This window comes from Radiomyces spectabilis (genome assembly GCF_025331425.1).
Source record: "Radiomyces spectabilis strain NRRL 2753 chromosome Unknown BYT42scaffold_10, whole genome shotgun sequence".
Lineage (NCBI taxonomy): Eukaryota > Fungi > Mucoromycota > Mucoromycetes > Mucorales > Radiomycetaceae > Radiomyces > Radiomyces spectabilis.
Genome location: NW_026251935.1, coordinates 1 through 27,053, shown reverse-complemented (window position 1 = coordinate 27,053; position 27,053 = coordinate 1). Strand labels below are relative to the sequence as shown.

Here is a 27,053-nt window from a genome sequence, read left to right as displayed (position 1 = left end):
TTTGATCATTGTGGACCCTCCCTCTGAAAAGGCTAGCCACTGTGGTTTACGCAATTGCATCAAAGGACCAATGAATGGTATCTGACCCATCAACTATCTGTAGCCCAAGGAGAACAGTACAACCATCGCCTGAAGCTGATGACGTGAGTTGGGTCAAGTTACGTCGTGAGACAGTAGGGTTTCTATCTATTAATGTACTAAAATTGCACAAGAACCTGCCAATTGTACGACAGAGTCTCGGTAGACGATCTTTTCATATACTAGTTATAGTTTTTTCTCTAGTACGCTACGACTAGGAAGCTACAGTACGACAGGGTAACCTCTGATTGCGTCTTGAGCGAAAAACTTGGCACGGTTCTTCAGAGTGACTGTAGATCATATTTCTAATAGCTTGTAGTTTTACCAACTGGCAAGCGCGAGCGTGGACGATCTGACTGGAACTTGGTAATAATGCTAAATCTGGGTTTCCATAAGACACCTTGTACAAACTGGGGTTATATACGAGCAAGAGACGGAGTGATGAAGACTGTTTAATTTTGGTGCGTGATTATGCGTTTATTCAAATTGATAGATGCGGATTCATTATTTTCCTTTTTTTTCAGTTATAACCATTCAGTACAGTATCGTCCCGGTAGGATTTAGGGTTTCGAATATCTTCTTCTTTGGCATTCACTTTGAGCTGTTTCCACAAGGTCTCTTTTTGCATATGGGCTTTGCATAATCTGTCACGTGCATTATGTAAGCGCGAGAGGTATTCGTTGCTGAAATTGATATTTTCCTAAAAGACAAATACAACATCACAATGAGCCACGGTCCATTCTTGGATACTTCGAACCCACTCACCAGTAGCAGTTCTTTGACTTTTTTGACCACTTCTTGCGCTTCTGTATCCGCTTCCGGTGCGGTGTTTTCTTCATTCGTCGGTTCCTTTGATTCGCTGGTTTCTGGCTTCTCTTCTTTATCCTGGGTTTCCTGGTATTCATCATTTAGCTTTTTGTCTTGGGTGGAATCGTCGGTTTTGTCTTGTGTTTGTGATTTTAATTTTTTGCGTTGATCGGGAGGTCGTTCAAATGATAAATCGAGATAGCGAGGATCGTCATTGTGCAAAATAGCGGCTAAGCGACAGAGAATCTTATTAAAGTTCTTTTCACTTTCAATGAATTCCATCGCGGTTTCCGTCAAGGCTTCGATTTGCGGCGATTTCATGATGCGACGTAGAGCCGGTCGACGCACCACGTCGGTAGGCGTTTCGATGGGACTCAGGATATCTAACATCCGAAATAGTCTGGTTTCAGTCATTTTTGTTCTTCCACGGCAGTCCTTTTGTGTGGCGTTTTTCTGACAATATTGAAAGCTCAAAGTCTTTACGACATCAACTCACCTTCCATGTTGATGAGCTTGTAGGGATCTTCTTCCTCATCAAGTAAATCGTCGTCAATGTATCTACGTTTTCGTTTCAGCACAGGACGTCTCTTGCCTCCTTTTGTATACTAAAAGACGAAATGGGAGTGAGTGACAGTTCAATGTGGATACACCTTCCATAGTGGAGTTTTTCTCACTTCAGTTTCTTCCCGTAATCCCCGTGGAGCACGTAGTCTATTTCCTCCAAATTGAGCATCGGAGACACCCCATTTCTTCAGTATGCAAGGTTAAGGATAATAACAGTGAAAAAATGTTAGTAATAATAATAATAAAAAAAGGCATTCTTTGGCGGTGAGGCGCAATGCGTGGGGCGCGCATTCTTTCTCATTCAAAAAGGATATGTTTATAACCGCGATTGTGAGGTACCAATCCCACTTGATCAGAGTCGCTGTCATCGTGAGTCTGGAACCATTTTGTGGCAGGCGGATTACTGTGACCGGGTGCTGCTTTCGTTTTTGCTGATGCGTAGTCTTTCTGATATTCCATTACTACCTAAAGGATATATGTGGGGAGGACGGGAGGCGGCGGCGGCGGCAAATGAGGTCAGTGGAAAAAAAACAAAAATAAGGAAAACCACAAAAGTGAATTGACCCAAATTGGACTGAAAGGAGGAAAAAAGTCCCTGTCGGACAACGCACTGCTCAATTTTTCGACGTCCGGCCTAAACTCCGGTTTTTGCATGCATTCTCTGGTCTTTCTCTTCTTTTTCATCTTTGAAGCTTACGTACGGGTAAACAAACCAAAAAAAAATACCAACATGATTTTTCTTTTCTTCGATTATGAATAATTTTTGATTGCAAGAAAAAGAAAAAGTTTATGAAGTTTTTTTAATCATGGGATGACACATGGTTTATACATATTGCGATAACCAACGGAATCCATCTCCGTATCCTTGTCTCATCACCACAGAGCACATGAACATTTCAATAGGTCGGATATCATTCAATGGCACTTTACCCTAATCATGCAATAAAAAAAAAGAAACCCAAAGTTTAGATCCAGATATTCATACAAAAATCGTTTTCTTGGTTTTTTTTTTTTGGTTTCCACATACCTTGCCAGTGGTTTGGAACATACCCAGCTGCTGTCGGAGACCTTCTTCACTGACAGCACCTGGCGCATCGATCTTGTTGCCAAGTATCAAAAATGGGACCTTGGAAAGTTGTTCAATAGCAAGTAACGCCTATTAGATGCAACAAGAAAGAGAAGATTAGTTCGGTTCAGATGATCCTTACACTTTTTTTTTTGACTGAGGGACACCTACATCCAATTCTGCTTTGGCTTCTGGGAAACGTTGATGGTCAGCTGCGTCGACCAAAAATACAATACCCGAAACTTCGGGGAAGTAGTCTCTCCACAATCGACGTGCTTGCTGATGGCCTCCCAAGTCATATGTGGTGAACTTGACGTTGCCGATAGCCAACTCCTCCGAAGCTGAACAAATACGGATGAAACGAGCGAGAAACAGAAAAAAACACAAGTCACACGAGATGAACCAAAAAGAAACACGTTACGGTAAGTGGATGGGTAACTTCGATAATGCAATAAGCTGAAGGAAGATTGGCTTACTGGGATGAAGTGTGGGTTGCAAAGTAGCAAGACGGTCGTTTTTCAACATGTGCAACAGTGTGGTCTTGCCAGCATTATCCAGACCCAAGAATAAAATCTTGGCGTTTTTATTCATAAGCCCTAATTACATACACAAAAAAACATCATTCAATCACAGAATCCAATCCATCATCTTTGTCATCCTCAACTTACCCAGCGAGGCCAAGACGTCCCAAAACCAATTGACAATAAACATGGCAGTTTGTGAAGATTACGAAAAAAAGTAGAAAAAGAAAGTCTAGAGAAAAAAGGGCCAACGCGCTCGCAAAACCCTCGCTGAGTTTAACCGTCCGACGTTCGTCGGCTGCTCCAACAAAGTGCCACGCCACAGCCAATCAATTCATAGCGATGACATCATGCAAATCTTTCTGTTTTGGTAAGTTCTTTCGCCTTTTTTTTTTCTCTGTAATCAACATGCAGTATGCCAAGGGGTTTTATAATAGAATTGAGAAACAAGATGAGAAAGCGAAATATAAAAACAACTAGATGAGAATTACTGATTAGTATGAACTTTCGGTGGCAGCCGCTTGAGCAGCTAATGCTTCACGTCGTTTGACGGCGGTGGCAAGAATTTGGGACCGGAAAGAAAGACCTTTGGTGCGTTCAATCACTTGCTGATACACAGAGGTCACTGGTGTATTCATATTCACCGTATTCTACAAATATACGAAAGTTTGCCGGTGAATAAACTATTGGCGCAAGTAATCTTTTACTTTTTTTTGCACCCGCTTTACCTTTTCAAAATCAATCTTTGCGTCCACACGTGTATCTCTAATGAGGTTTACAATCCATTTTTCACCTTGTTCTTGATCCAGATTCAAAATCTTTGACATATCCCTGTGTAAAAAAAAAGCAAAAGGAAGAATTAGGAATCTCATCGAACCATCTTTTTCGTGTGTGTGTAACCGTCAACAGATGAGTACTCACTTGATGTTGATTTTTTGATGAATGCGACAGTAAGTTTCAGAAATGAATTGTCGTGCGTTTTCCATAAAATCTTCTTGTGTTGCCACCAAAAAGAAATCGTTACTTAACACATCCTCGCACTCCTTGAGTTTTCTCTGAGCACCGTCAAAATCGAAATCGACGTAGAGCGCTTCGATGAATTCAGTGACAGGGTCTTTGTACTCGTACGATTCTTGTTCAATGATTTTCACCAGTTCCTTCATCTGATTCTTTCTGCGTTTGTTGGTGACGATGGCGGTAGCTAAATAGCGCAGGATCCATGGACATGATGTCTGGATAGTATTGCTGTACGCTTGTGATAAGAACATATCAACGATTCCATCACGTCCTTTGGGATGGTTAAAGAAAACGAACAGTGACCAGTGAATCAACCAAGTACGTTGTTGCAATTGCTCTAGCGGTGAAGTGAAGTGCTAATCACATGTGAATATAACCATAAAGAAACGTGAATCATTTCACAAGTCTACCTTTTGATCAATGGATTCTCTGAGCTTTTGAATTTCCTCCAAGGCAATGTCCCAGTGACCTGTCAAGACCTCAGCGGCCAATTTGCCCCATGACGCTGAAAGGGACATGTCGTTATCCGCAATCTAAATCCGAGAATAATGCATTTTCATGAATTCCACTAGTCGGGTTCTTTTTTTATCACGGTTGCAAAACGTACCAAAACGCGATAGTGGTACAACATATCGGCCGCACCTCCATAATCACCGCAATTGAATTGAAATCGGCCCAGATCGTACAAAATCTTGATCTTGTCTTCTGTAAGCTAAAAACCACAGACAAGAAAACACCATAATTAGCCATGGTGTAAAGCATACAGAGGCACGGTGTAATTGAACGACCGTTACATTGTAATTCTGTCGCAAATACTCCAAGTTTTCTTCTTTATCTTCACGAAGTTGGTCAATAACTTCTGGTTTTTCCAAAATCGCCATCACTTTCTGCGCTTCCGACTGCAATTCTTCCAACTGAGCAAGCACCTGCTCTCTTTTAGTGATGAATTCTAGTGGGCACGTATTAGAAAGGGGTCATCGATCGTTGCCACAGGGTCTGATCCCTATACGTGTACCTTTGGGAGTGTCTTGATTGGGATGAAGCTTCTTGTACGTTTCGACGATGCTGTCAACCATATTCGTTTTGCTGAGCACTTCATATTTGGCTTGATACAAATCCTGAGCTGTGTAAACCTATAAAATCCAATAGGTCCCCATGGGGTCTCGCATAAGTACTAGAGTTGACAGGTGCCATTCTATAGTCACACAAACGATCTACCTCTTTCATTTCCAGAAAATCAAGGAGGGGAATAACAAGATGGCGATCCAGCAGAGGGATCATTTTCAAGGTCAAATCATGCTGAGCGGCCATGACGGATCAAGACAACGGTGGTGAAATAAAAGGTCGCTTTTTTTTGGTTGGCCGGTCCAAGTAGGAAGAGAAAGAGACCTTTGGGCAAAAAGGAAAAAAAAAAAGCGCGACCGAACCGGCTGACGTAAAAAGCAAGTCACAAATAGATCGACGCCTTTTTTAATTTTTCCAACTCCTCCGTCCCTTTTTCCTTTTTCTTCACAACTCTTTCAGCTTTTTCCCCCTTTCTTCTTTCATCATATAACATATTTGGTTCTTTATTTTTACTGCTCTTCTTGACTTGTTTTTTCTTACCCATAAGCAGCGAAGAAAAGGGAGCTGATCGATCGTTTTTTTTCTTCTTTTAGTCCACTTTCCGTTGACTTGTCGTTCTCTTTCTTTCTTTTGACTCTCTTTTACGCTCTCGCCTCCCTTTTCTTCGATTTGTACTTCACAGTGCGAGAATAGATCTGGAAAAGAAGGCTTACTACGCAGCATATCATTGAAATTCAAAAAAAGAGGAATGCTCATATTAAAACACAATACGCTTTCTGTGCAAGATCTTTTCGCCATTGAAAGGGTAATACAAATTTGATCGATCACCATTTTTTTTTACCCCAGAATGATTGTGTGCCTATGTGTGTGTGTGTGTGTGGATGGGTGGGTGTGTGTATCTGTTATTCTTCAGCTGACTCAATTCGCTCTTTTTGGTTTAGCAATTTGTACGATGGTTGGACAATAAAGGACCGCGTGTCACCTTGGATACCAATGTATTGGATCTCAGTCGCACGGACACCTACGCTCATCTCCTTGGAATTTTCAAACGACTCAATGTGTTTGAAACGACAGGAGTTACTCCGTCAGAGATGTTGGATTTTTTCATTGACATCGATGCCAATTACCTGGATTCACCCTATCATTCGTTTTACCACGCCGTTGATATCGTGACGATGTTGTATCACATTCTGACCGATCTACCCAGACGTTACCTTTCACCTCTCGATATCGCCGCACTGTTACTGGCTGCTTTATGTCATGATGTTGGTCACGTAAGTAACCCACTTGTCACATTTTTTCTTTGTGCTTCCTTTTTTCCTCTACTTTGGGTTCCACGGTCATTTCTCACCCCGGGGTAACTGTTGTGTTGTTCTCTCATGGGAGAGCAAAAAGGAAAAATAGTGAATCACTCATTGGTGATGTGTATCCCTGATTCGCTGGAAATGGGAACTATTTTGCCTATTGATTCTCAAACCAACTAACTTTTTTTTCTTTTCTGTTCTCAATGATCGACAGCCAGGTTACAATAACTTGTATCAAGTCAACTTTAACACCCCCTTGGCTCAACGGTATAAGAATACATCAGTGTTGGAGAATTATTCGGTCGACATTACACGGGATCTGATTCATAAACATAAGCTATTACGAAACATTACCATCGCGAGCGGAACCGGGACGGGACGATGCGTGACAGAGGCGGAATTTGTTGATTATTTGGAACAGCTTATTTTATCGACCGATATGGTATATCACTACGAACTGCAAGAGCAAGCGCAGTTGTTGCAAGAGGCATTCGAAAATAGCACGTGGTTGATTGCGGAAAGTGGCATTGCCAGGTTCCATCATCTTGATGCAATGGATCGTCCTATTGCCAAACATGCCGAGTCTGTGCGGTTGGATCGCATAACAAACGATCCGCTGGTGGTGGTTGACAAAGCCCATACGGATGAGGCCCAGGAAGAGGTGGATGACGATAATGACGACGACAGTGATGACGAAAGTGAGGAGATTGAGGAGAAAATCGACGATATTGAGCGACGACCACTGGAGGAAATGAGCGAATCGATACTGAATGAGACTCAACGACGAAGTCTGTGCTGCATCCTGCTGCATGCTGCAGATATTAGCAATACGGTTCGCCCCTGGCCGATCTCAAAGCGATGGTCCGATTTGATTGTGAAGGAATTTTTCCAGCAAGGAGATGCCGAGAAACAAGCCGGTCTAGAAGTGTCGCCGGGAATGGACCGTGAGCAATCGAATCAATTTGATATTAGTTTGAAGTTTGGCGATTTTGTAGTGACACCTTACTTTGAGGCGATTGCACGTCTTTTACCTTGGACTCGGGTCTTTCTGGACATTCTGGCCGAGAACCGCCAACAGTGGCTTCAGCTCAAGGAGCAACCGACTGTCATCCCTTCCTCGCCACCCATTCACGAACGCCATTTCCCGTCCACTTTGATGCCGACCCCACCTGTACTTAATCCCTCCGGTCGTCGGGTCAGTGTACCTGCCGGTATTACAGTGATTCCCGACGATGTATCGCGTTCGGCGGGTCAACCGTCGGCCAAACGACGTCGTCTTCTCGGCACGCGAAGTGCTAGTCATCCAGAAGCCATCCCCGCCCTCGTCCTTTCAACACGCCCCAATATCGAATTAGAAATGCTTTATCGTCGAAAAAGCGAACAGTGTTTCTCCTCCAGTTATACCACCCATCATCTTCCGGTTGTGTTCCAGTCCAGTTCTTTCGATACGAACTTCCTAGATTCCACATATCATCCTTGATGTTGAAATCCAGTGCCACATTTTCCTTTGTATTATTCTTTCTTCCCATACTCTTTGCTACATAGATCCATCTTTTCCCCCCTCCCTTTCGCCGTGATTCCTTCTCTTCAAGTGATATCCAGTGTATTTACTATCTTCTCACTTCTTTTGTATCATACATGTATACATTATGTTTATTGACACCCAAATTCTTCCTTCTTTCCGTTTCTTTTTCCCCTGTGCTCCTTGTTCGATTGCTTCCTATCTCTCTCTCTCTCTCTCTCCCTTATTCTTATTTTATTTTCCCTTCGTTTCTCGTTCTTTTGCCATAAACTAAAAATACAGGTTGTGGTTACGCAAATGTAAAACACTTTGATCAAGAAAAATAAAGTTACGACGGAGCCGATCCTTCGTGAATCGAAGAGAAAAAAAATAGAGCCAAACAACCTGAAAAAAAAAAACCTATTTGTTGATCACCGTTTTGCACAAACATACATGAACACGCATATGATCTAACCAATCAACCCATGTTTCTTTACCAATCATATTAGACCCAGCTGAATCCGGTTTACTTTTCTTTTTCATTGTTTGCTTTGACGCAATTCACGTTCTTGTTATTGACAATTGGTGGTTGCAAAAAAAAAAAAAAAAAAAAAAAAAAAAAAAAAAAAAACAAAAGCCGAACTCACAAAGAAAATCATCGTGGCCAAAGAAGGCGTGAATGATTCATCTTTCCTGCATGGAGAAGTCTGGTTTCTGAGTTGGTTTTTTTTGGACTATTTTGTACGACATTTTGATCTTTTTAGGACAAGAACAATGCATCATCATCATCCATGAGCGGATTCCCTCTCTTCATGGCCAAAACCTCAGTCTCCTTTTTTTTCACAGTCCGCCGGTAGTTCCATGGTTTTTCTTTCCGTGGGCTCTGTCCACACCATTTCTTTCAACCCATCGTTTTTATTGCGTTTAAAAAAAACCCCTTTGTTTATCAATTTCTTTTTGGATTGGGATTATCCATAGCTTTAAGCTTTCCTCTTTTTTTTTTTGTTTTTCTCCTGTCAAATTCCTTTTTTCGCCTCTTTTCTTCCCTAAATTTTTTTGTCTCTATTGCTTGGGCATCCGATTTGGTGGTGCGTAACTAAGTAACAACCGGGAGAGCAGGACTTTTTTTGTAAACGGCTACCACTTGTCCCTATTTCCAGCATTGTTTTCCTTTTTTTTTTTCTCTCTCTTCCCTTTTCTATTTTCACTTTTTTTTTCCCTTATTTCCCTTCGATGGCAATGTCCCTGGATCAACATGATACCCTTACGCCTTGTTCATTGACTCTGGAAGCTATCCTATCGAACCGAAATTCGATCGAGTTTAGGGATTTCTCGGCATATCTTCAACAGACCTATTGCCATGAAAACTTATCCTTCTGGCTAACGGTGCGAGACTATGAAGAGAATAGAGGTTCGAGGGAGCAATGTCATGAAATCATCAACAAGTATATCCACTCCCATTCTCCGCAAGAAATCAATATTCCCTGCGAAATGCGTCAAGAGATCCTCAACAAGGTCTTGAAGGATGACACTGACCCTTCCATTTTTCTTCAAGCTATGGACGCTGTCACCGAATTGATGAGGGTTAATTCATTTATTCCCTGGTTAATGATCTCGGGCTGTCCTCCACTGTCGCCGGCTCTGTCGTCATTTTCAACCCCTCCAGCCAGCCCTTCTGGTTCGTTTTTCTCCTTTGCTAACCCATTGACGAGATTGAAACGTCAGTCACGTCTAAGCTTCTGTTCACTTGATGATGATGTGGTTTCGATGGACTGCAACGCTTCGGTGCGAGAAACCCAATTTACACTCAAGGGCCGAAAACGGTCCTTTGTTAAAAAGGATGCGATTCAAAATATACCTAATATATTCCCCTCAGCCGATGATCGTCCTTCGTGGGCGGTCTGGAAAAAGTTTCTACGATAGATTTTCATTATCCAACCTTTTTTTTTTGCTGCATTCCTCCATCTAGATCTTTTCTTACTCTTTAAATTCTGTATATAGAAACCTGACCATACAAAAAGAGGCTATCGCTTTGTAAATCTCGTAAAACCTCTCCTGTTTGGCTGGAACCACCCACAACAGCAACCCCAATAAAAAGACATGTTTCTTTCTTCATATTTTTTCTTATCCTAGTGCCCTCATCTTAGTAAAATCATCGAGTGTATCACAAAAAGCTATTGCTTTAGGAGCTAGGTTCTGATAATCAGAATGAAACGCTGACTATCCGTGAATGCCATGGCATATGGATTGTTTTACGGTTGTAGTATGTTGTCACTTGTATGTCATTGGATGGTTGCAAAAGTTCAATGAAGGGTCTTTTTTTTCGCTGAAAAAAGCTGAGGAGTATAGGCAGCGAAGTCTAATTCATTTTTGTCGCCTCTATATTCTTTTTGTTTATTTTTTGTAGTTGGACTAATCTATGAAAATAAACCTTCTCGTTAACACAGAAACTTGGTCCTTCGTTTTGGTCAAGGTCCATTGTCTTGAACAGTAGATCTATTTTGTTCTGACGATTACTTACTTTTCAAGCCTCGGTTTTTTCATAATCCTCCAGTTGAAAGCATAAGTTAGGGCATCAAAATGTCGTTTTTCCTTTTTCTCATCATCTACTCGTGAATAGGGTGTTTGCTTTCATGAGCACTTGGTGAGAAATCGATTCGTCAATGACGCTTGTGATACCTTGTGATGTGCGTCGCTAGTATACCACGAGGCAGCCACAGCATGACAATTCTATTTTTTTTTTTTTTTTTTTTTTTGCCCATGCGGACAAAAAAAGGGTGAAGGAGAACGACATGATCCAAATTGGGGAACTCAGATTTGCTCGGTTAAGTTTTTCGGTTGGTAATACTTGAAGCACTATTGGGATGATAAATATCTGTGCTTTGACAAAAAACATCACCTTTAGTGCTGTTCAAATAATTGAGAGCACCATTTTCGTATCTCTTTCGTAATAAATAACCTTGCTGCTGTCATCATGCACTCGTCTATACGCGTCATACTTCTCCTTCCTCTGGTTGGGCTCGTGGTAATTTTCAGCGTGGCAAACAATAGCCATGTGCCTTTATCCGTTCAGCACATTTAAAAAGAAAGGCGTAAACATCACCAAATAATTAATCGGAAAACGTGAAGATGACGCTGACGGTTATTTTTCGCACAAAAAGACAATACCTGACCAAGGAGATCATGCGTTTTTCTTTACTATTATTTTTGGAGACGCATGATAAGAATCAGGAGTTGCCACGTTACGAATGCATTATGAAAAGTTCTTGGCAGATCCCTTCTTGATCTCCACCGCGTTCAATGGGTCCAGGCAGTGTCCGATTCAACGCAACCGGGCCGAATCAAAGTAAAACACAGTCACATATACTCTGGTCCGGCCTTCATGATGGGGAATGGCCGGCGGAGAAACGAGGACAGCACTGGTGCAGTTCGTGCCAACCGACCCCAAATTCACCTGGCCTGTACGAACCCATCAAGCCCTCTTTTAACACTTGACCAATATGGTATGTGAAGAGAAAGCTTATGGGAGTTGTTGGATGAAGAGGGAGATCCAAGGATAGGCGATGGATGGGGCATAAAAGGAACGGATGGATGAGTGACATCCATGATCCACCCCAGGATGGGCCACAGGAGAAGAAAAAGACGGTGGATAGACGAGGTGGTGGGACGGCTGACAAGAGCACACACGCGCATGGCATCGGTCAATGTGAACATAAGACTAATTGGCTGCATTTTCATTTTTTTCTTTTATATTTTCTCTTTGAATGGGTTACAGTCCGAGGCGACCGTCACTATCCGCACTCGCAAGTTCCTCACCAACCGTCTGCTCCAGCGCAAGCAGATGGTCGTCGACGTGATTCATCCTGGTCTTGCCAACCTTTCCAAGGACCAGATCCGTGAAAAGCTCGGCAAGATGTACAAGGCTGAGAAGGAAGTCGTGTCCGTCTTTGGTTTCAAGACCCACTTTGGTGGTGGAAAGACCACTGGTTTCGGTTTGATCTACGACTCCGTCGAAGCTCTCAAGAAGTTCGAACCCAAGTACCGTCTTGCCAGAATTGGTTTGGCCGAACCCGGTAAGGGTGGTCGCAAGCAGCGCAAGGAAAAGAAGAACCGTGCCAAGAAGTTCCGTGGTACCAAGAAGTCCAAGGCTTCTGCTGGCAAGAAATAAATGTCTTGAACAGTTCCGTTGTGATCTTTGTCATTCCAAAATTCAAATATATAATGCTTTATGGTTGCTCTCTTCAGTCAATTTCCGGGATATTTCCGTCATTATTTTATATAGTGTGTGGGGCTACCGTGCCGCGTAGAAGATACTCCCGCAGGATATTTCTTGAATTGCTGTGCAAAAGGTATTGGTGAAAGTCATCGTGGCACCGTGAGCAGCTGCAGTCGGGCATCAGTGAATGAGATGGACGAAATTAGGGAAATTCGGTCGGGTTCACGGTGCGCAGCGAGGCCACTAGGGCTCGTTTTCGACGAGTCATGCGTGTTAGTGCTGCAGCCAGAAATTGGATATGCGAACGTAAATGTGCTTTGAGAATTTATTGATGAACTTACACTCATTATTGCGGACCTATCGAGGGTCAAAGGCTAGAGCTCAAGTAAGCCCTATGGAGCCAAGGGCGAAAGTATCATGTTCTCTGGTGAATTTGGGCACAACTGGTCACAACTGATCACACATGCCGAACAGCACAATGAATGAAATTTTTTAAATCACTCATTCCTCTTGCGAATGATCTTTCGTCTTTCAAGGAAGCTATCTACAAGATAGATGACTTCTTATAATTTTATAAATGCATATAATGATCCATTATTGACTGTAAATAGACACAGATTATAAAACTAATGATTCATATCTCTACTAAGAGTCGTTTCAACATACCTTATGTCTTTCTGATTACGATCTTAATTCTTCCTTCTTCACCAACATTACATCCTCAATTGCATCGATGACATTGCTACATTAGATTCAGAGGATACCTGGAATAGCCTACCGCAGACGCAGTTTGCATGGACATCGAGTTCGCATATTGCAGCTGATGTTTGCTTTACATAAATTTCAGTTGCTTAATGTAGCTTTTTCCGGCAGATTTCTCTTCTCACTCTCTATGTTTGAACAACGCCACTGCTGATCCTCTTGCGTAATCTGAATCCAGAAGAAGATTCATGTAATGGAGTAAAAGCTCAGGATTTTGGGACAGACTAGAGAAAAGAATTCTCTTTTTTTATGAGTAAAAAAGAAAGTCGCGGCACTATGAAAAAAAGTGCTCAAAAACAAAGATGCAGTGTGCTGGCGGTCGCCAGATACGCTCATTATGCACTGAATGCAATATGGAACTAATGGAGCTCATGAACTTCACGTATATTTATTTCACCGCCATTATTCTATCCACAAAAATAGATGTTTTAGATTTATTGAAAAAATGGTCCAAAACGACTGCTCATGTTGAAATGGTGAATGCATTGCGATGAATTGCGATGCGATCACCGGGATTTCACAACAATAAAGGCAAGAGAATAGGCTTTTCAAAGAAAAATAATATTCGGACAGTATACAGCAAAAAGCTGCGGTATCAATGGAAACGTGACAAAAAAACGGCATAAGTTTGGACCATTTTTTCACCCACTGTACCGTAAAAAAAATGATATGACAACTTGCAGAGTCAAAAAAAAGTGCTGTCTGAAGGAACAGATTACGTAATTGTCAAGCATTTACATACATGAGTTGCCGGTCGTGTGTAATGGGACAAGAAAAAAAAAATGAAGAAAGTCTGGCTAAAATAAAGTTGAACTGGCACAGCTTTGACTGACCCGAATGAACCGAGCCCGATAAGGAACTCTACTTGGGGCGAGACCCAGATCCGCACGACTCCAACAAAGGATACTGCTTTGGAATCTGCTTTAATTTCTTGTTCACCTCCCCACATACACTCTTTTTGTTACTTAGCGTATCTGCTCATTGCTGGCATGTAAACTAAACATGGTCAAGCATCAGCGTTAGTAAAGCAGATCATTGTGTAGTTTAAGGCTTTTACTGCTAATGGTTTTTCAGACAAATGCGGTCAAGAGCTCTAAAAATAAATAACGACTTCAACTTTTCTCTTGTTTGAAAGATGTTTAGGACACCTTTGGTGATCCGATTTTCTACTTTGGGAAACGCGGAAATGATTAAGGTTCCATCTCCCGAAATCATCTTGACACCTTTACGGATCTGTTCGGTGCGAATGCTGTAAAATTTATCATGCAATAGTGTGTTGCTGATAAACGAAGCGTCTTTATTGTGCAGCTTTACAGTAAACTCTGCTAGGATACGGTATATTGCTGAACATTTGTAGCTCTGATGAACTCTGTGGTGAATCAGTGGTCAATTCAAGGTACCAAATCCAATGGACCCCAATTTTTGTGCTTGTGCCATAATTTCCCGCACACTGTAATGCTCATTGTCATGATACGAACAAGTTCTTTAATTTTTTTCCTCTTTTTACATCAGCGCCAGTACCGGAATAACTACAAGAAAAACATATAAATATCCTTACTTCAATCGAAAAGGATTTCGTTTCATTCGCTTTTCCCCGTATCCGACTGATTCGTTCTCGTATCCACCCAATTTTTCTCGTATCTCGGTCGCTTTTTTTCGAATCCACTCATCATCCTGTTCAACGCAAGAAGCGCCGCCGGAAGAAGAAACGTCCCATAGTCATCATCTTCAAGCTCGTCTTCTGGAAGCCATCTCCCCTAAAATCAGCCAATTCTACACTGAATTCTTTTTACGGCCCTCTGCCAGTGTCTAGCAAGAGGTTACGGCCCCTAGCGAAGCTAGGACCACGACATTCTGTCGGTAAGTTCTATTTTCAGATTCCGTCATTTATCTCCGCTACCTTTTTAAGTGTCGCAGCCAAAATTGCACAGCAGATTCTATGCGATCGAATCATTGCATAGTTCATTTTTTTCCCCAATACATAGGCGCACGGATGTCCTGTAACTTTTTAAGAGGCATGGTGGCAAGACATATTGGGAAAAAAAATCCAAATTTATTCTGTCTTTGGCTTTCTTCTACTTTTCATATATCCGATAAAGTTTTTTTTTTTTTTTTTTTTTTTTTTTTTTTTTTGTTCAACTGCCATTTATGACGAATATAATTTGTGCAAGTTGCGGTCAAGCAGGCCATGCTCGCTCTACTGATTTCCGTCAAGTTCTTGCAGTGATCCCCAAAGCAACCAGGCCCCAAATTGTTGAACAGTGTCATTTGTAAGGGTTCTTCGATTAACGACAAACATGCGTGTAGAACGAACTCGCTTAAGCAGTGGTGCGGATGCTAACATATTGGACCAATTCTCCTCTTATCTTTTGCGCATTGGTAGTGGAACGGAGCCGTACACAAATGGGAACTTGGTGTTACTTCCACCCGTGATGCTGGTGCCTTCTAATGTCGAAGATCTAATATATGCAGTATATGGCCGTTCTTTCTCAGAAATGCCCTCCAAAAAAACGGCATGTGGCTTTTCTCCATGAGAAGCTGCTGAACAGTTTCCCTGGAGATGTCTGCGAATACAAAAGTGCTGACAGCATGGACACAGAGGAAATGCAACTGGAGCACACTAATTGAAATTTTGAACTCTATAAATTCAGCCAACCTGCCACCGCATTCCCTTAAACTTAAAATTGGCTGCCCAATCATGCTGCTTAGAAACATAGATCAAGCAAATGGTTTATGCAATGGCACACGTTTAATATGCCGATCTTTCCATCTGCATATTATCGAAACAGAAATTGCCAATGGAATCAACATTGGAAAACATGTACTGCTACCGCGCATAGCAATTATCAATGATTCTGATGAAAAAGCAATTCCATTTAAATGAGTGCAATTTCCTGTACGTCTTGCCTTCGCAATGATTATAAACAAAGCCCAAGGTTAGACCTTTGACTCCATTGGCTTATTTTTACTGGAACCGGTGTTTTCCCATGCCAACTCTATGTTGCCATGTCTCGAGTTAGAACCCCAAGCTCCATCAAAGCCATGGCCTCATGCGTCCCATAATATTGGCAACGACATTTATACAAATAATATTGTGTATACTGAAGTTTTTGTAATCTTCAAGATCACACGCGTAACTAGTCTCAACCTTATTAAAATGTTTGCCTCTGAGTTGCCATATTTGGATATATTCCACCGTCACATTTGTTTGCCGACAAAAGACCGCTGATGATTGGGTATTTTCAAAGTCAATTAACGTTGATTGGATAAAATGTTGTAATCACATGATTTACGATAAGATCTGAGCGGATGTTGAATTATGGCTCATGATTTGTGCTTCCTTTTGTGAATAGATAGACCGTGATACATACACGGATGCAAGAGATCGTGTTGCTTTGCATTATCCAGGCCTGTTCCTTTCTTCTTTCTTATTCTTCCTCTGTAAAACTAATTCAATGTCATCTTCAAACGTTTATTGTGCTTCTTGCAGTTTGCCAGGACATGCTCGCTCCACCAACCGCAACTGCCCCAACAACCCCCGACGTGCCCAACAAAGTAGAATTACTACAACGCAAGGACCAAGCGAAGTCCGTTGCTGAGCTTGCCAACAACTGAGTCACCAGCGTTCCAACCATTTCGCTTGCCCGTTGAATCCAGCAAGATTGGCTATGAGGGTGGCTGGAGAAAGTGACACTACGGAACGTATTCGTCCTTTACCTGCGCCCGTTGCCCAAGCAGATTTCGACCATCATGCTAATACGCTGTCAAGTGAACAAACAGGAACGCTCAACGGTGGCCGAAATAACGAGTGGGAACTTCCAGAGAGACATATCTTGGGACGCATGGATGCCGTGTGCAATTTCTGCCAGGCACACATGTGGCTCAAAGAGCGTATGTCTGGATCCATCGCTAATCCACAGTTCCAGGTCTGCTGTGCTCAAGGTTCCATTGTGCTTCCGCCTTTGGAGCCTACACCTCCAACAATTGCGCGTCTTCTTCGTAGCAACAGCGACAATGGAGGAGATTTCCGTGAGCAGAATGTCTTCCATGGTGTTCTCCGGGGTGCTCGGCCTTTGACAACGGTACTGCAGTTGGTCCCTTGTAACTTTGTCGTTAACGAGCAAGGCCAGTTGCTGCTTGAGGGAAAGGAATGGCACCGTCTTTTTATACACCCCTGGAGCTTTCCAGCGTGCTGCCTCGCGGATGCAATCTTCGTCTTCGTTATCATAAAGCTTGCACCCATGTGGACAGACAGCAATGGATTGCGGTTGCAATGAATAGTTCTTCCGCAAGATTTGCCGGGTTGTGTGATGGCTCAGCAACGGAGGAAGCTTGCTCTCTGTGAATTGAATGATTCGAGCAATTACCTTCTCGTACAATTCACGAGGAGCTACGTGCTGCACCATCATCGAGTAGATCCAGGCTCGTTTGGATATTTTCCTCCAGAGATTGCCCGTAACTCCGGAAATCGTACTTGTTTTGGTGGTTACTGTGGTGTTTGAGAGTCTACGAAGTAAGGGATTAGTAGTAACAAAAATAAAACAATAGAGAATCCTGTGAGATTTCTTTTATTCTCAAGAGGTTGATACTTAAAAGGTAGGAAAAAAGAATAAGTTCTAGTGAGCGGGATAAGTACAAGGTAGGTCTTTTATACTAGATGGGTATTTTTAGATGTGGTATGATCCGTGACAGAATAAAGTGTGTTTTTCATGATGCTTAGTCAATGATCGAGTTTCCATACTGCTTAGATAATGATCGATAATGATTCTTATTCCTTGTAAAGGTGAATGGAAAGAATAGATGACGGATAAACCAATAATAGGCTGTAGTTGCGGTATGGGTTTGGATGTGAGGTTGATTCACCTAAGAGAAAATGGACATGTAGATCAGACGTGTTTGACGTGACATGATGATATGATCCGATTAGTACAGTGAATATGGAATCATTGGTAATTGGTTTCTCTCGTAAATTGAATGATATGGATTAATCATGGATGACAAGTGATATGATGGAGTGGTATCATACGGATGAGAGGTAGGGATGGTATAATGATATGTACAAATACGACAGCCACTTGTATTAGTGGCGAGGTCCAACTCTTCGTCGTCAGAGATCGTCAACCACGTCGTCGTGAAAATCACCTGCAACAGCTGCCTCTGCAGCGGAAAGAAGCTCGTCCACTGTAGACTGGTGTATTGTGTCATCTGCTGTTGGCTCAACAGGAATCTGTCAGAGACATCAAAGGAAAACGTTACATTAGTATCACCAATTTCTTCACTGCATCCATTGGCTAATGAAAATAATCGTACTTCATTATCGTCTGCTTCGCCCATTTCTTCATCACTTTCCATATGACCCGACTCGACGAAAGCTTGAGAGGTCTTCTTGTAATAGATATAACGGGTCTCATAAGTCATATGTATCTAACTCCTCGTTCAGACGCACTTACTGTGGGCAATTCAGCGAGAATGTCCGACAGCCGTCCTTGAATGCAGTCTTTTTCTTGAGTTGAGGGAACAACTAAGTTCTTCATGTAGACCATCTGGCAGTAGGTGCAATAAAACGAGACCATGGTGTTATAAAGTAACGTTGAGGTTCAAGAAGATTTTCGACTTAGTGTGCTTTCAATTACTTTGATAGTCTACTGTGGGGATCATCAAGCTCAGAAGAGGAAATGAAGCAGACGCACCATTTCCTATTTTGGAGCATATTTGTTTTTAATTGCTTGTTCTGGCTAAAGGGTCACCCCTTGAGCCTTCCACGGCGGCGAATCTTTTACTCTTTCCTTTCCAATTCAATTTTCCGCAATGTCGCAGAATGTATATGGCCTTCAACTTGCCAACCATTTTCTGCAACTTCACCGTGAATTACGCGAGGAGTTGTCTTGGCTTCGCGACACAATGGGCTCTGTCCATGAGAAGCTTTGATACTGCCAATGAACGTATTGAGAATCTGGAGCATCATCTACAGTTGTTGACTGGTGATCGCTTTGAGACCTGTACCGTCAGTGCTGTTTCCCCTCAGATGCCCTTAGTTCCTCCTAATGTGACATTTGAACGCATTATCCTCAGCCAGAAGAACAATTGCTTGAGATAAATGGCTGACACCACTTGGAAAAAACGTCGTTGGTTCTTCCTGGGATCTTAACAAGACGATGACTTTTAAACATCGTGTGAAGCCACTCGCTGCCGCCATCGTTCTTCGGGCTCGGGCTCATTTCCTTTTAGACTATGAGATAGGATGGTCCGACCTATCTTATAAGCAAAAGAAATGGGCCATAGACCTTTTAGAGAAGGCATCAAAGAGTCTTTTTCCATTGAAGGCTTGCTTGGATCACTGGGGAGCCCGCCATATCAAGGTCAAGTCATGGAGAAAAGCAAAAAGTGAAGGTAAAAGATGCTTTGATATCGTGGCAGTTATATCTCATATTCTATGTTAGCATCTACTCTTGCCATAGGCTACGATGCGACAAGCTTTCAAGAAGAGGAAAGTGTGCCCACTATGTTTTCTGCTCCTTCGGCGAGGTAAAGTGATAAAGTTATATTCTTGATGAATTTAAACTGAACACATACTGTAATAGCCAGAATGCCGTACCTGAAGAGGAATTCGACCTCGGCGAAGATAGGTAGGGTAGTTGATATAATTATATGTTATCGGACATCGACTGCTATACACGTATAGATATCCATCATTCAGCCAGATGAACAGCTTGGATCCTGTGCTATCTAGCGCAGAACGAGCTGTGACGAGCAAGCCTTGCCCCCGGATTCTACCACAAGTAAGCAAAAAATTAACGTTCTGGAAATTTTCTGGGCTGTAGCTTACAAGCTCTCTTTTAGGTCTGATGGATAATACAGCCGCCTCAACTGGCCATACGCCAGACGCCGGTACCAAGAAAAGGGGGATCCAGGATAGAAAAGGTGTGATTTCTCGAAAACGCGGCCGTCCGTCAAAGAATGCGTCTGCTGGACAATCCACTGAGCCAAGTAGATCACGCCGTCGTGGTCGTTCAAGAAGGAATTGATTATTTTATACAAAAGAGAATAGAAAAAGTAACGTATTAATGAATTCAATAAATATCCATGTGTATATGGAGTGGTATAAGCATTTGAGGCACCAATACAAGCAGTAAACGAACATTTATTTATTCCAATAAGATACGAAGATTGAAATGAATCTATCCAAAGGATGCAACATTAAAGAAGGCCCTTCATCCAATAGAATGTAAAATCAAAAATTCAAAAATATGATTTTCGACCATTTTGATATATTTGATGCGCAGAATTTTTTTAGAATTTTTTTTCCCAAGTTGAGACCTACTTTGTTTTGAACAAGCTCTGATCAGTTCGATCTCAAGAACTCTATAATATTACCGAATCCCATAATTGAATGCTGGAATATTGCCTACATAAAGCTACGGTTCGATTTAAGAAAAAGACCTTTTAGTATACCTTTACTTACATGAAGGATGATTGTTTGACCTCATATAGTGAGTGGACAGCGGTGTTGATAAAATTCGGTGTTTCAAGGCAAATGTCGCTGAATCGGCTTTGCTCATGTCTGTCCAATGATATTGAAGCATAAGGTAACGGGTCGAACATAGAATATTGAAATGAAATGATAACCATTGCTGGATCTAATACTCACTGAAAGAACGATGCTGTGGCTTGAATTTGTCTGCGTGGTAAGTGCTTCACTCTATTAGTGGGATAGAGGCGCGATTCGCGGTTGATGAAGATCAAGGGACCTATTCATGATTGATAAGGAGCATCGCGAAATCAAAGATGGTCACATTCGGCTGCAATTTTTGCCATTGGTGTTGCTTCTTTCGGGCGCCTTCCCTCTTTTTTTTTTTGTTGTTTCTTATCTTGATTAAACTTTTCATTTTCCTATCTTTTTTTTTAACTGGAATTTGCATTCTATAGAAGGGTTCTTATTGCTTGTATACGATAATTGGATCCGTTCACAGTCTATTTTTCCCCCTTGCCATGTACAGACCTATCTACACAGCTTCTCCTCTGCGTACCGCGTGTTTACGGTTGCCTGTGCACTGCCCGCGAGGCACCCCTACCGCTGTTCGGTTCAAGAGCCCACTATTAGAAGCCAGTCTCTTTGTAGCCGGAAGAGCTCAACGACACGGCGTCGTGCCCATCCGTCGTCTTCATGCCGGTCTTCCCAAAGATCTTGGTGTGCTGCGCCGTGCAGAAGCTAAACAGGGCAAAGAAATCTACGCCGGAGAGAAATCCACCATGACTTCCAGGGCAGCGCAAAGTGCCAAAGAATTAGCAGAAAAATCCGGTGGCAAAGCCGCCGAATCAGCATCGTCAACAACTACCGCAGTCAAGCCTAAAAAGACATTGTGGCAAAAGGTCAAAGATGAAGCAGTTCACTACTGGCACGGTACCAAGCTATTGGGCCTTGAGATTCGTATCTCTTCCAAGCTTACACGCAAGCTGTTGAACGGTGGCCATTTGACCCGACGTGAAGCTCGTCAGGTAAAAACACAATTGAAATCATGTCGCTCGATTCAGATCGTAGGACTAACTTGGTTTCGACAAAAAAAAAGTTACGACGCACGACATCGGATCTGTTGCGATTAGTTCCTTTTGCTGTGTTCATCATTGTGCCATTCATGGAATTGCTTTTGCCGGTGGCGCTGAAATTATTCCCCAACATGCTGCCTAGCACTTATGAAGATAAATCACGCGAGGTATGAATCTGATCGCCATTTTATTTTTTGATATGTGTGGCATTTTCTAAACTTCTTGTTGTTTGAATCGTATAGGAAGAGAAGAAGCGCAAGTTGTTAAAAGTGCGTTTGGAGATGGCAAAATTTTTGCAAGAAACGATTTCCGAATCTGGTTTCCCAGGTTCCGAGCATGAAAAAGCCGCTCAGGAATTCGCGGATTTTTTCAGAAAGGTAAAAAGAGCAAGACAATCATCGTCCGTACTTGAGTGTTGATAGTAATATTTATTTTGTTTGGTAGATTCGTATGACTGGCGAACAAGCATCTACGGAAGATTTGCTCAAAGTGGCCAGACGGTTTGAAGACGAGTTGACATTGGATAACTTGTCCAGACCTCAGTTAGTGTCAATGTGTCGTTATATGAATATCAACGCCTTTGGTACCGACAATTTCTTGCGTTTCCAAATTCGTAACCGTATGCGTCAAATCAAGGCCGATGACAAGGTAAAAAAAAAACTGGGGATTGGGTTGTCCCTACTGTTTTGCGTGGCATAGGAAAATAACAACGGTTGTCTCTTGTATTCATAGGTCATTTTGAGCGAAGGTATTGACAGTTTAACGATTCAAGAGTTGCAAGCCGCTTGTGCTGCACGTGGTATCCGTTCCATGGGCATTTCGCCCGGCAGATTAAGGGATGAATTGGCTCAATGGCTGGATCTTCACTTGAACCACCATGTTCCCTCGACATTGCTCGTCTTATCCAGAGCATTCAGTTACACCGATCGCAGTGTCAGTACCGAGGATGCCCTGAAAGCAACCTTTAACAGTTTGCCCGATAATTTGGTATGTGGTTCGCTTTTTTTTTTTTTATTCTCTCTCTTCTTGTCCTGAATTTTAATCTTTACATTCATTGCTTTAGGTGAACGAAGCTGAATTGCAAGTGTTGGAACTTGTTGGTGCAACTACATATAAGCAAAAGTTGGATGTATTGGAACAACAGCAAGAATTGATTGAAGATGAATCCGAGCAAGAAGAGAAAGAGGCCAAGGCTCGTTTGGAAGCGAAGCAAGCAGAAGAAGATGAAGAGAAAAAGAAACAGGAAGAAGCCGCGCAAAGAGATGCCTTTGTGCCCGATGATCAAAAGGTAGGAAATCAACTGATAAAAGGAGGAAGAAGACATGCTGATTTGGCGATTTCATCCTCATCATAATAGGAGGCGCCATCAAAGGCTCCAGAACCTGAAAAATTGGATGACACATTGTCTGAAGAGCAGCGCAACGAGTTACAGGAAGCTTTGGCCAAATTACGTACCAAGGTCGATGTGTTGGAAGAGCGCGCTCAGTTGAACGAAATCAAGATCCAGCACGAAGGCTACAAAGACGTAAGTTGGTTAAAAAAAGAAGAAGAAGAAGAAAAGGATGTAAGAGTAACTGATCTTGTCAATGTATTTTCTTCACTCGCGAAATAGTTGATTGAGGAGTTGAAAGAGGCCACGAACCGTGAAGCTGACAAGACCTCTTTGCGACTTAGCAAACGTTTAGAGAAGATGTTGTCCGAGATCGACAAGGACTTGGACACCATAGAAAAGGAACACAAGAAGGAGGAGGAAAAGAAAGAATAAACCATATCTCTACCTTAATAAAATGTTTGAATTTAGTTCGCAGTCACTTTTATTGTCCGCTAATTTGGCGTTGTTGATTGGAAAATAAATGTTTTTAAGGCTGCTGATTGGCTAAAACAAAATAGATCATATGATTTACGTTTTGTAAAAACCGGTCATTGAGTTGCTCATGGGCTGCACTTCCTTTTATGCATGAGCGGACCGTGTTATTATATGATTTGTTTAGTTAAACCACGCTGTATTGTTTGTTATCTAGGTCCAATTCCTTTCTTTATTCCATTTCCTCAAGCTCAATCGCTTTTTCCCAACGTCGTCTTCAACCATTTTCTGTGCTTCGTGTGGCCTGCCAGGTCATGCTCGATCAACGAATCGCAGCTGTCCCGACAATACGAGACGTGCTGAGGAAAGCGCTATTGTCTCATCACCCATCTCTTGTGTTTCTTGTGGTCTCCCAGGACACGCTCGATCACCTCTAGAAACTGTCCCAACAACCCCAGACGCACCGAACAACCCAACGTTGCTACGATCCAAGGATCGGTAGAAGTCCGTTGCTCTTCGTGCCAGCAACTGGGACACCAGCGCAGCAGCCATCTGGCTTGCCCATTGAATCCAGCGAGGCTGGCTATGAGAGAAGCAAACGAAAATGACGCGGGAGAATACAGCCGTAGATTACCTGCACCTGTTGGTAACGCAGAGTCTGATGAATCAGAACTCCCCAGTAGACATACCTTGGGACGCATGAATGTTGTCTGCAGTTTCTGCCAGGTACGTATGTGGCTCAAAGAGCGCATGTCTGGATCCATCTCAAATCCACAATTCCAGTTCTGCTGTGCCCAAGGTTCCATTGTGCTTCCGCCTTTGGAGCCTACACCTCCAACAATCGCGCGTCTCCTTCGCAGCAACACTGAAGAAGGAAGAGATTTCCGTGAACACATCCGCGGCTACAACACGAATCTCAGTTTCACTTCCCTAGGTGCTCAAATTGACGAGTCAGTGGCCAACAATCGCAGTGGAGCTTACTGCTACGCATCCAGGACGCATCTAACATCGGATCGGTGGCCTGCTTCCGCCAACGGACAACCATACTCCTGCATTTGCTCAACTGTACATTTACGACTCTGACACCCAGTTGGCACACCGAAACGCTGTGACGCCCTATTTACAAAATGCAACACTGCTAATTCTCCAAGATCTGCTGATGGAAATTAACCCGTTTGTTCCACTGTTGCTGTCGATGGCCCAAGTTTTACGTGAGTCGGATGGAGCTGTAGACGTGCGATTGCTGATATGCGCGGAAAACACTCCCGATGCCCGCCGATACAACGCACCCACCGCAAGCGAAATTGGAGTAATTTTGGTCGATAGCACCATTACGCCTGATAGTAGCCGCGATATTGTGCTCCGATCGAGAAGCCATGGGCTTCAACGTATCAGCGAGATGAATCAGCACTATGATGCTCTCCAGTACGTCTTGATGTTCCCACATGGTGACCTCGGTTGGAATATCCACGCACGCTCCCCTGGCGGTCGCAGTATCACGGTTATGCAATGGTACAGCTACCGTTTGATGGTGCGAAGTAACGGTCACGATCTGCATTTGTTCGGACGCCTGTTCCAGCAGTACATAGTTGATATGTACGCCAAAATGGAGCAGAATCGGCTGACGTATTTACGGCTCAATCAGACGAACCTGCGAACGGATCTGTGCCGAGGTGTTGTAGATGCAGTAGAGCTGGGTGACAACGACTTTCAGAGCGTCGGGCAACGAGTGATCTTGCCGTCCGCCTACATAGGAAGTCCCAGACACATGCGGCAACTCTATCATGACTCAATTGTACGTCGATGCGGACAGCCTGATCTTTTCATCACTTTCACTTGCAATCCTCAGTGGAAGGGAATACAGGACGAGCTGGCTCCTCTCCAAACCGCTGTTGATCGGCCCGATCTTTGTGCGCGAGTCTTCAATAAGAAGCGTAAAGCTCTGATGGAAGATCTAACGAAGAACCATGTTTTGGGAAGAGTCGTTGCCCATGTACACACAGTGGAGTTTCAGAAGCGAGGCTTACCGCATCTTCATTTACTTTTGGTGCTACATCCGGACGATAAGCCGAGAACACTTGATGACTATGATCGTATCGTATGTAGGTTGTCTATTGATACGCAAAGATTTATGCGCACATCAACTAAATCTTACCGAAAAATCAACCGCTTATTGACAAAAGATTAGAGTTAAGAGAACACCATCAAGCGAGACCTTTGGATACACAAATTCGAGTGCGGAGTTCTGAATATTGCAAATGAAGCATCCCATTTCAAACACATCTTTAATCAGCTACTATTCCCACTAGCCTCAGAGTAACAACAAACTACAGACCGAAAGAGCATAACTTTGTGATCTTTAAAAGATCAACACGTGATACTATTAAAATTCTTACCAAATTAAAAACCAGTCGCCACACGCCAAAATTTGCGAGCTAAAAAACCGTTACATGGTGTTCCTTTTCATCATATGGATTTGGCAGCTACTTCGCTTGGTGTTATTTATTCATTCAAAGGTGTTGGGTGGAGGTTATGGAAAAGTTCAATAGGGGATAGCTTTCTGCAAAGGGCTACTGTCGATGTCGATCTCGCGTCTTTGTAGCATTATTTAATAATTTGTCGTTGTCTGTAAATGTGTGTCCTTTTGATTTTTCTTTCCAGTTTTCGGTGATTAAAGGTGCATGAGCAGAAATGCTTTACCAATGTAGCTGATCTGGCGACATTGCTCATTGTTCATTCATTGGTGTGTGTCATTTTTTTTTATTTTAAAGGCGATCATTCATACTTTTAGAGCTCTATTTTTATGCAATTTCTTTTTGCTTTTATCAGATTTTATTTTTGGAGCTTTTTTTTTTCATTTAGAAAGTGTTCATTCATACCTCTTTTGGAGCTTTAACTTTTATACAGCTTCTTTCTGCTTTTTATCTTTACAGTCTTCACCTTCAGTTTTTATTTTGGACTTTTTTCTTTTTCGCTTTTATATTTGAAGCTTTTCTTTTTGGAGTTCTTTTCTTCTTTTTGTCTTCGTTTTCTCTAACTTCGGTTCACCTAAGAAGCCCTGGTACTATTTTTACTTCATCAAGTTTCTAGCTGCGTCCATCGCCCAGACTATGGCTTTCCCGTGTAGCTGACTCGATTAAATCGACCATCACCATCAGAAGGTACCATCAAATGGTTTTTTATCAGTTCTTCAACAAGAAAAAACTTACCTGTTCTTTTTTCTCTACCCTTTCTTTAGCTTTTGGTTTTCTCTCCGGTTTTCTTTTCGTTCTGGCAAGCCATCCATCCCTCCAAGCCTTTCTACTTTGTTCGCGCACCAAATGTGGCCAACCCGATTTTTGTCGTCAAAGGGCATCGTCGGCGGTGTGACTCTTTTTTTCATCGGGAAGTGCTTACGCGTCCTCCTCAGCTTGGCTTCACCTGGATTACTTCCTGTGGTATTGTCTTTGATCTTCTTCCCGACCAATTTATTTTTGTAGTTTGTAGTATGTATTCGATAGACCTTCTTGCAGTCTTTTCCTCCTTTTTTTTCCCACAGGGTTTTTAGGGGGTTTTTACAGACGCACCTATTGTTTTACTTTTTTTTTTATATTTGTATCGTTTCTTTTTTTCCGGTCGGGAAGCTCTCGATATCTGCTGCATCGAATAACAGAGGTAAAAATATCCTGACGACATTTGAATCAATCGAAGAGCGTACTAATTCATTTTTTTTATATTCTAGATCTATCATAGCCTTGGGCAGGAAGGGACTGAGGGGGTCAATAAGTGCTGCTGCACACATGTTTGGAAATCATGACTGTACGG

The 27,053-nt window shown here is 42.5% G+C and overlaps 12 protein-coding genes across 12 annotated transcripts; 8 read left to right on the top strand and 4 right to left on the bottom strand.

Moving 5' to 3' along the window:
- Positions 1 to 524: 524 nt before the first annotated feature.
- BYT42DRAFT_577659 (uncharacterized protein) lies at positions 525 to 2,052 on the bottom strand (the record flags this gene model as incomplete). The annotated part of the gene is made up of 5 exons (XM_051569198.1): positions 1,766 to 2,052; positions 1,560 to 1,641; positions 1,382 to 1,490; positions 844 to 1,268; positions 525 to 778 (listed from the first exon to the last, which is right to left on the bottom strand). Coding segments are annotated over exons 1-5 (803 nt in total), but the record flags the coding sequence as incomplete, so codon positions are not given.
- BYT42DRAFT_577655 (ARF/SAR) lies at positions 2,053 to 3,282 on the bottom strand. Its single transcript, XM_051569197.1, has 5 exons — positions 3,184 to 3,282; positions 2,992 to 3,111; positions 2,687 to 2,856; positions 2,477 to 2,605; positions 2,053 to 2,380 (listed from the first exon to the last, which is right to left on the bottom strand). The coding sequence occupies exons 1-5, from the start codon at positions 3,224 to 3,226 to the stop codon at positions 2,273 to 2,275; spliced, it is 570 nt and encodes a 189-aa protein (XP_051420820.1). The 5' UTR covers positions 3,227 to 3,282; the 3' UTR covers positions 2,053 to 2,272.
- On the bottom strand, positions 3,276 to 5,438 carry BYT42DRAFT_577654 (eIF3 subunit 6 N terminal domain-containing protein). Its single transcript, XM_051569196.1, has 8 exons — positions 5,272 to 5,438; positions 5,069 to 5,186; positions 4,848 to 5,002; positions 4,661 to 4,765; positions 4,464 to 4,586; positions 3,958 to 4,409; positions 3,765 to 3,867; positions 3,276 to 3,686 (listed from the first exon to the last, which is right to left on the bottom strand). Exons 1-8 carry the CDS (start codon positions 5,362 to 5,364, stop codon positions 3,531 to 3,533), a joined length of 1,305 nt encoding a protein of 434 aa, XP_051420819.1. The 5' UTR covers positions 5,365 to 5,438; the 3' UTR covers positions 3,276 to 3,530.
- Positions 5,439 to 5,866: 428 nt separating this feature from the next.
- Positions 5,867 to 7,902, top strand: BYT42DRAFT_500532 (uncharacterized protein; the record flags this gene model as incomplete). Its single annotated transcript, XM_051564708.1, has 3 exons — positions 5,867 to 5,923; positions 6,060 to 6,392; positions 6,637 to 7,902. 3 exons carry the CDS (start codon positions 5,867 to 5,869, stop codon positions 7,900 to 7,902), a joined length of 1,656 nt encoding a protein of 551 aa, XP_051420818.1.
- A 931-nt stretch (positions 7,903 to 8,833) lies between these two features.
- On the top strand, positions 8,834 to 10,038 carry BYT42DRAFT_577649 (RGS domain-containing protein). The gene has a single exon (XM_051569195.1). The coding sequence runs from the start codon at positions 9,157 to 9,159 to the stop codon at positions 9,844 to 9,846; it is 690 nt and encodes a 229-aa protein (XP_051420817.1). The 5' UTR covers positions 8,834 to 9,156; the 3' UTR covers positions 9,847 to 10,038.
- Positions 10,039 to 11,337: 1,299 nt separating this feature from the next.
- Positions 11,338 to 12,093, top strand: BYT42DRAFT_577646 (ribosomal protein L23/L15e core domain-containing protein; the record flags this gene model as incomplete). Its single annotated transcript, XM_051569194.1, has 2 exons — positions 11,338 to 11,426; positions 11,699 to 12,093. Exons 1-2 carry the CDS (start codon positions 11,424 to 11,426, stop codon positions 12,089 to 12,091), a joined length of 396 nt encoding a protein of 131 aa, XP_051420816.1. The 5' UTR covers positions 11,338 to 11,423.
- Positions 12,094 to 16,569: 4,476 nt separating this feature from the next.
- Positions 16,570 to 17,403, top strand: BYT42DRAFT_615901 (uncharacterized protein; the record flags this gene model as incomplete). The annotated part of the gene is made up of 2 exons (XM_051572013.1): positions 16,570 to 17,002; positions 17,183 to 17,403. The coding sequence occupies 2 exons, from the start codon at positions 16,570 to 16,572 to the stop codon at positions 17,401 to 17,403; spliced, it is 654 nt and encodes a 217-aa protein (XP_051420815.1).
- Positions 17,404 to 18,008: 605 nt separating this feature from the next.
- BYT42DRAFT_615900 (uncharacterized protein) lies at positions 18,009 to 18,319 on the bottom strand (the record flags this gene model as incomplete). The annotated part of the gene is made up of 2 exons (XM_051572012.1): positions 18,009 to 18,128; positions 18,212 to 18,319. 2 exons carry the CDS (start codon positions 18,317 to 18,319, stop codon positions 18,009 to 18,011), a joined length of 228 nt encoding a protein of 75 aa, XP_051420814.1.
- Positions 18,320 to 18,961: 642 nt separating this feature from the next.
- Positions 18,962 to 19,534, top strand: BYT42DRAFT_41982 (uncharacterized protein). Its single transcript, XM_051563478.1, has 2 exons — positions 18,962 to 19,426; positions 19,483 to 19,534. Exon 1 carries the CDS (start codon positions 19,057 to 19,059, stop codon positions 19,339 to 19,341), a length of 285 nt encoding a protein of 94 aa, XP_051420813.1. The 5' UTR covers positions 18,962 to 19,056; the 3' UTR covers positions 19,342 to 19,426; positions 19,483 to 19,534.
- Positions 19,335 to 19,926, top strand: BYT42DRAFT_615899 (uncharacterized protein; the record flags this gene model as incomplete). The annotated part of the gene is made up of 4 exons (XM_051572011.1): positions 19,335 to 19,426; positions 19,483 to 19,527; positions 19,637 to 19,680; positions 19,742 to 19,926. The coding sequence occupies 4 exons, from the start codon at positions 19,335 to 19,337 to the stop codon at positions 19,924 to 19,926; spliced, it is 366 nt and encodes a 121-aa protein (XP_051420812.1).
- An 834-nt stretch (positions 19,927 to 20,760) lies between these two features.
- BYT42DRAFT_577626 (LETM1-like protein-domain-containing protein) lies at positions 20,761 to 23,307 on the top strand. The gene is made up of 8 exons (XM_051569193.1): positions 20,761 to 21,397; positions 21,469 to 21,612; positions 21,688 to 21,822; positions 21,890 to 22,093; positions 22,178 to 22,432; positions 22,509 to 22,733; positions 22,803 to 22,970; positions 23,058 to 23,307. The coding sequence occupies exons 1-8, from the start codon at positions 20,891 to 20,893 to the stop codon at positions 23,208 to 23,210; spliced, it is 1,791 nt and encodes a 596-aa protein (XP_051420811.1). The 5' UTR covers positions 20,761 to 20,890; the 3' UTR covers positions 23,211 to 23,307.
- Positions 23,308 to 26,389: 3,082 nt separating this feature from the next.
- BYT42DRAFT_41914 (uncharacterized protein) lies at positions 26,390 to 27,043 on the top strand. The gene is made up of 4 exons (XM_051563477.1): positions 26,390 to 26,410; positions 26,488 to 26,686; positions 26,750 to 26,903; positions 26,971 to 27,043. The coding sequence occupies exons 2-4, from the start codon at positions 26,570 to 26,572 to the stop codon at positions 26,979 to 26,981; spliced, it is 282 nt and encodes a 93-aa protein (XP_051420810.1). The 5' UTR covers positions 26,390 to 26,410; positions 26,488 to 26,569; the 3' UTR covers positions 26,982 to 27,043.
- Positions 27,044 to 27,053: the final 10 nt, after the last annotated feature.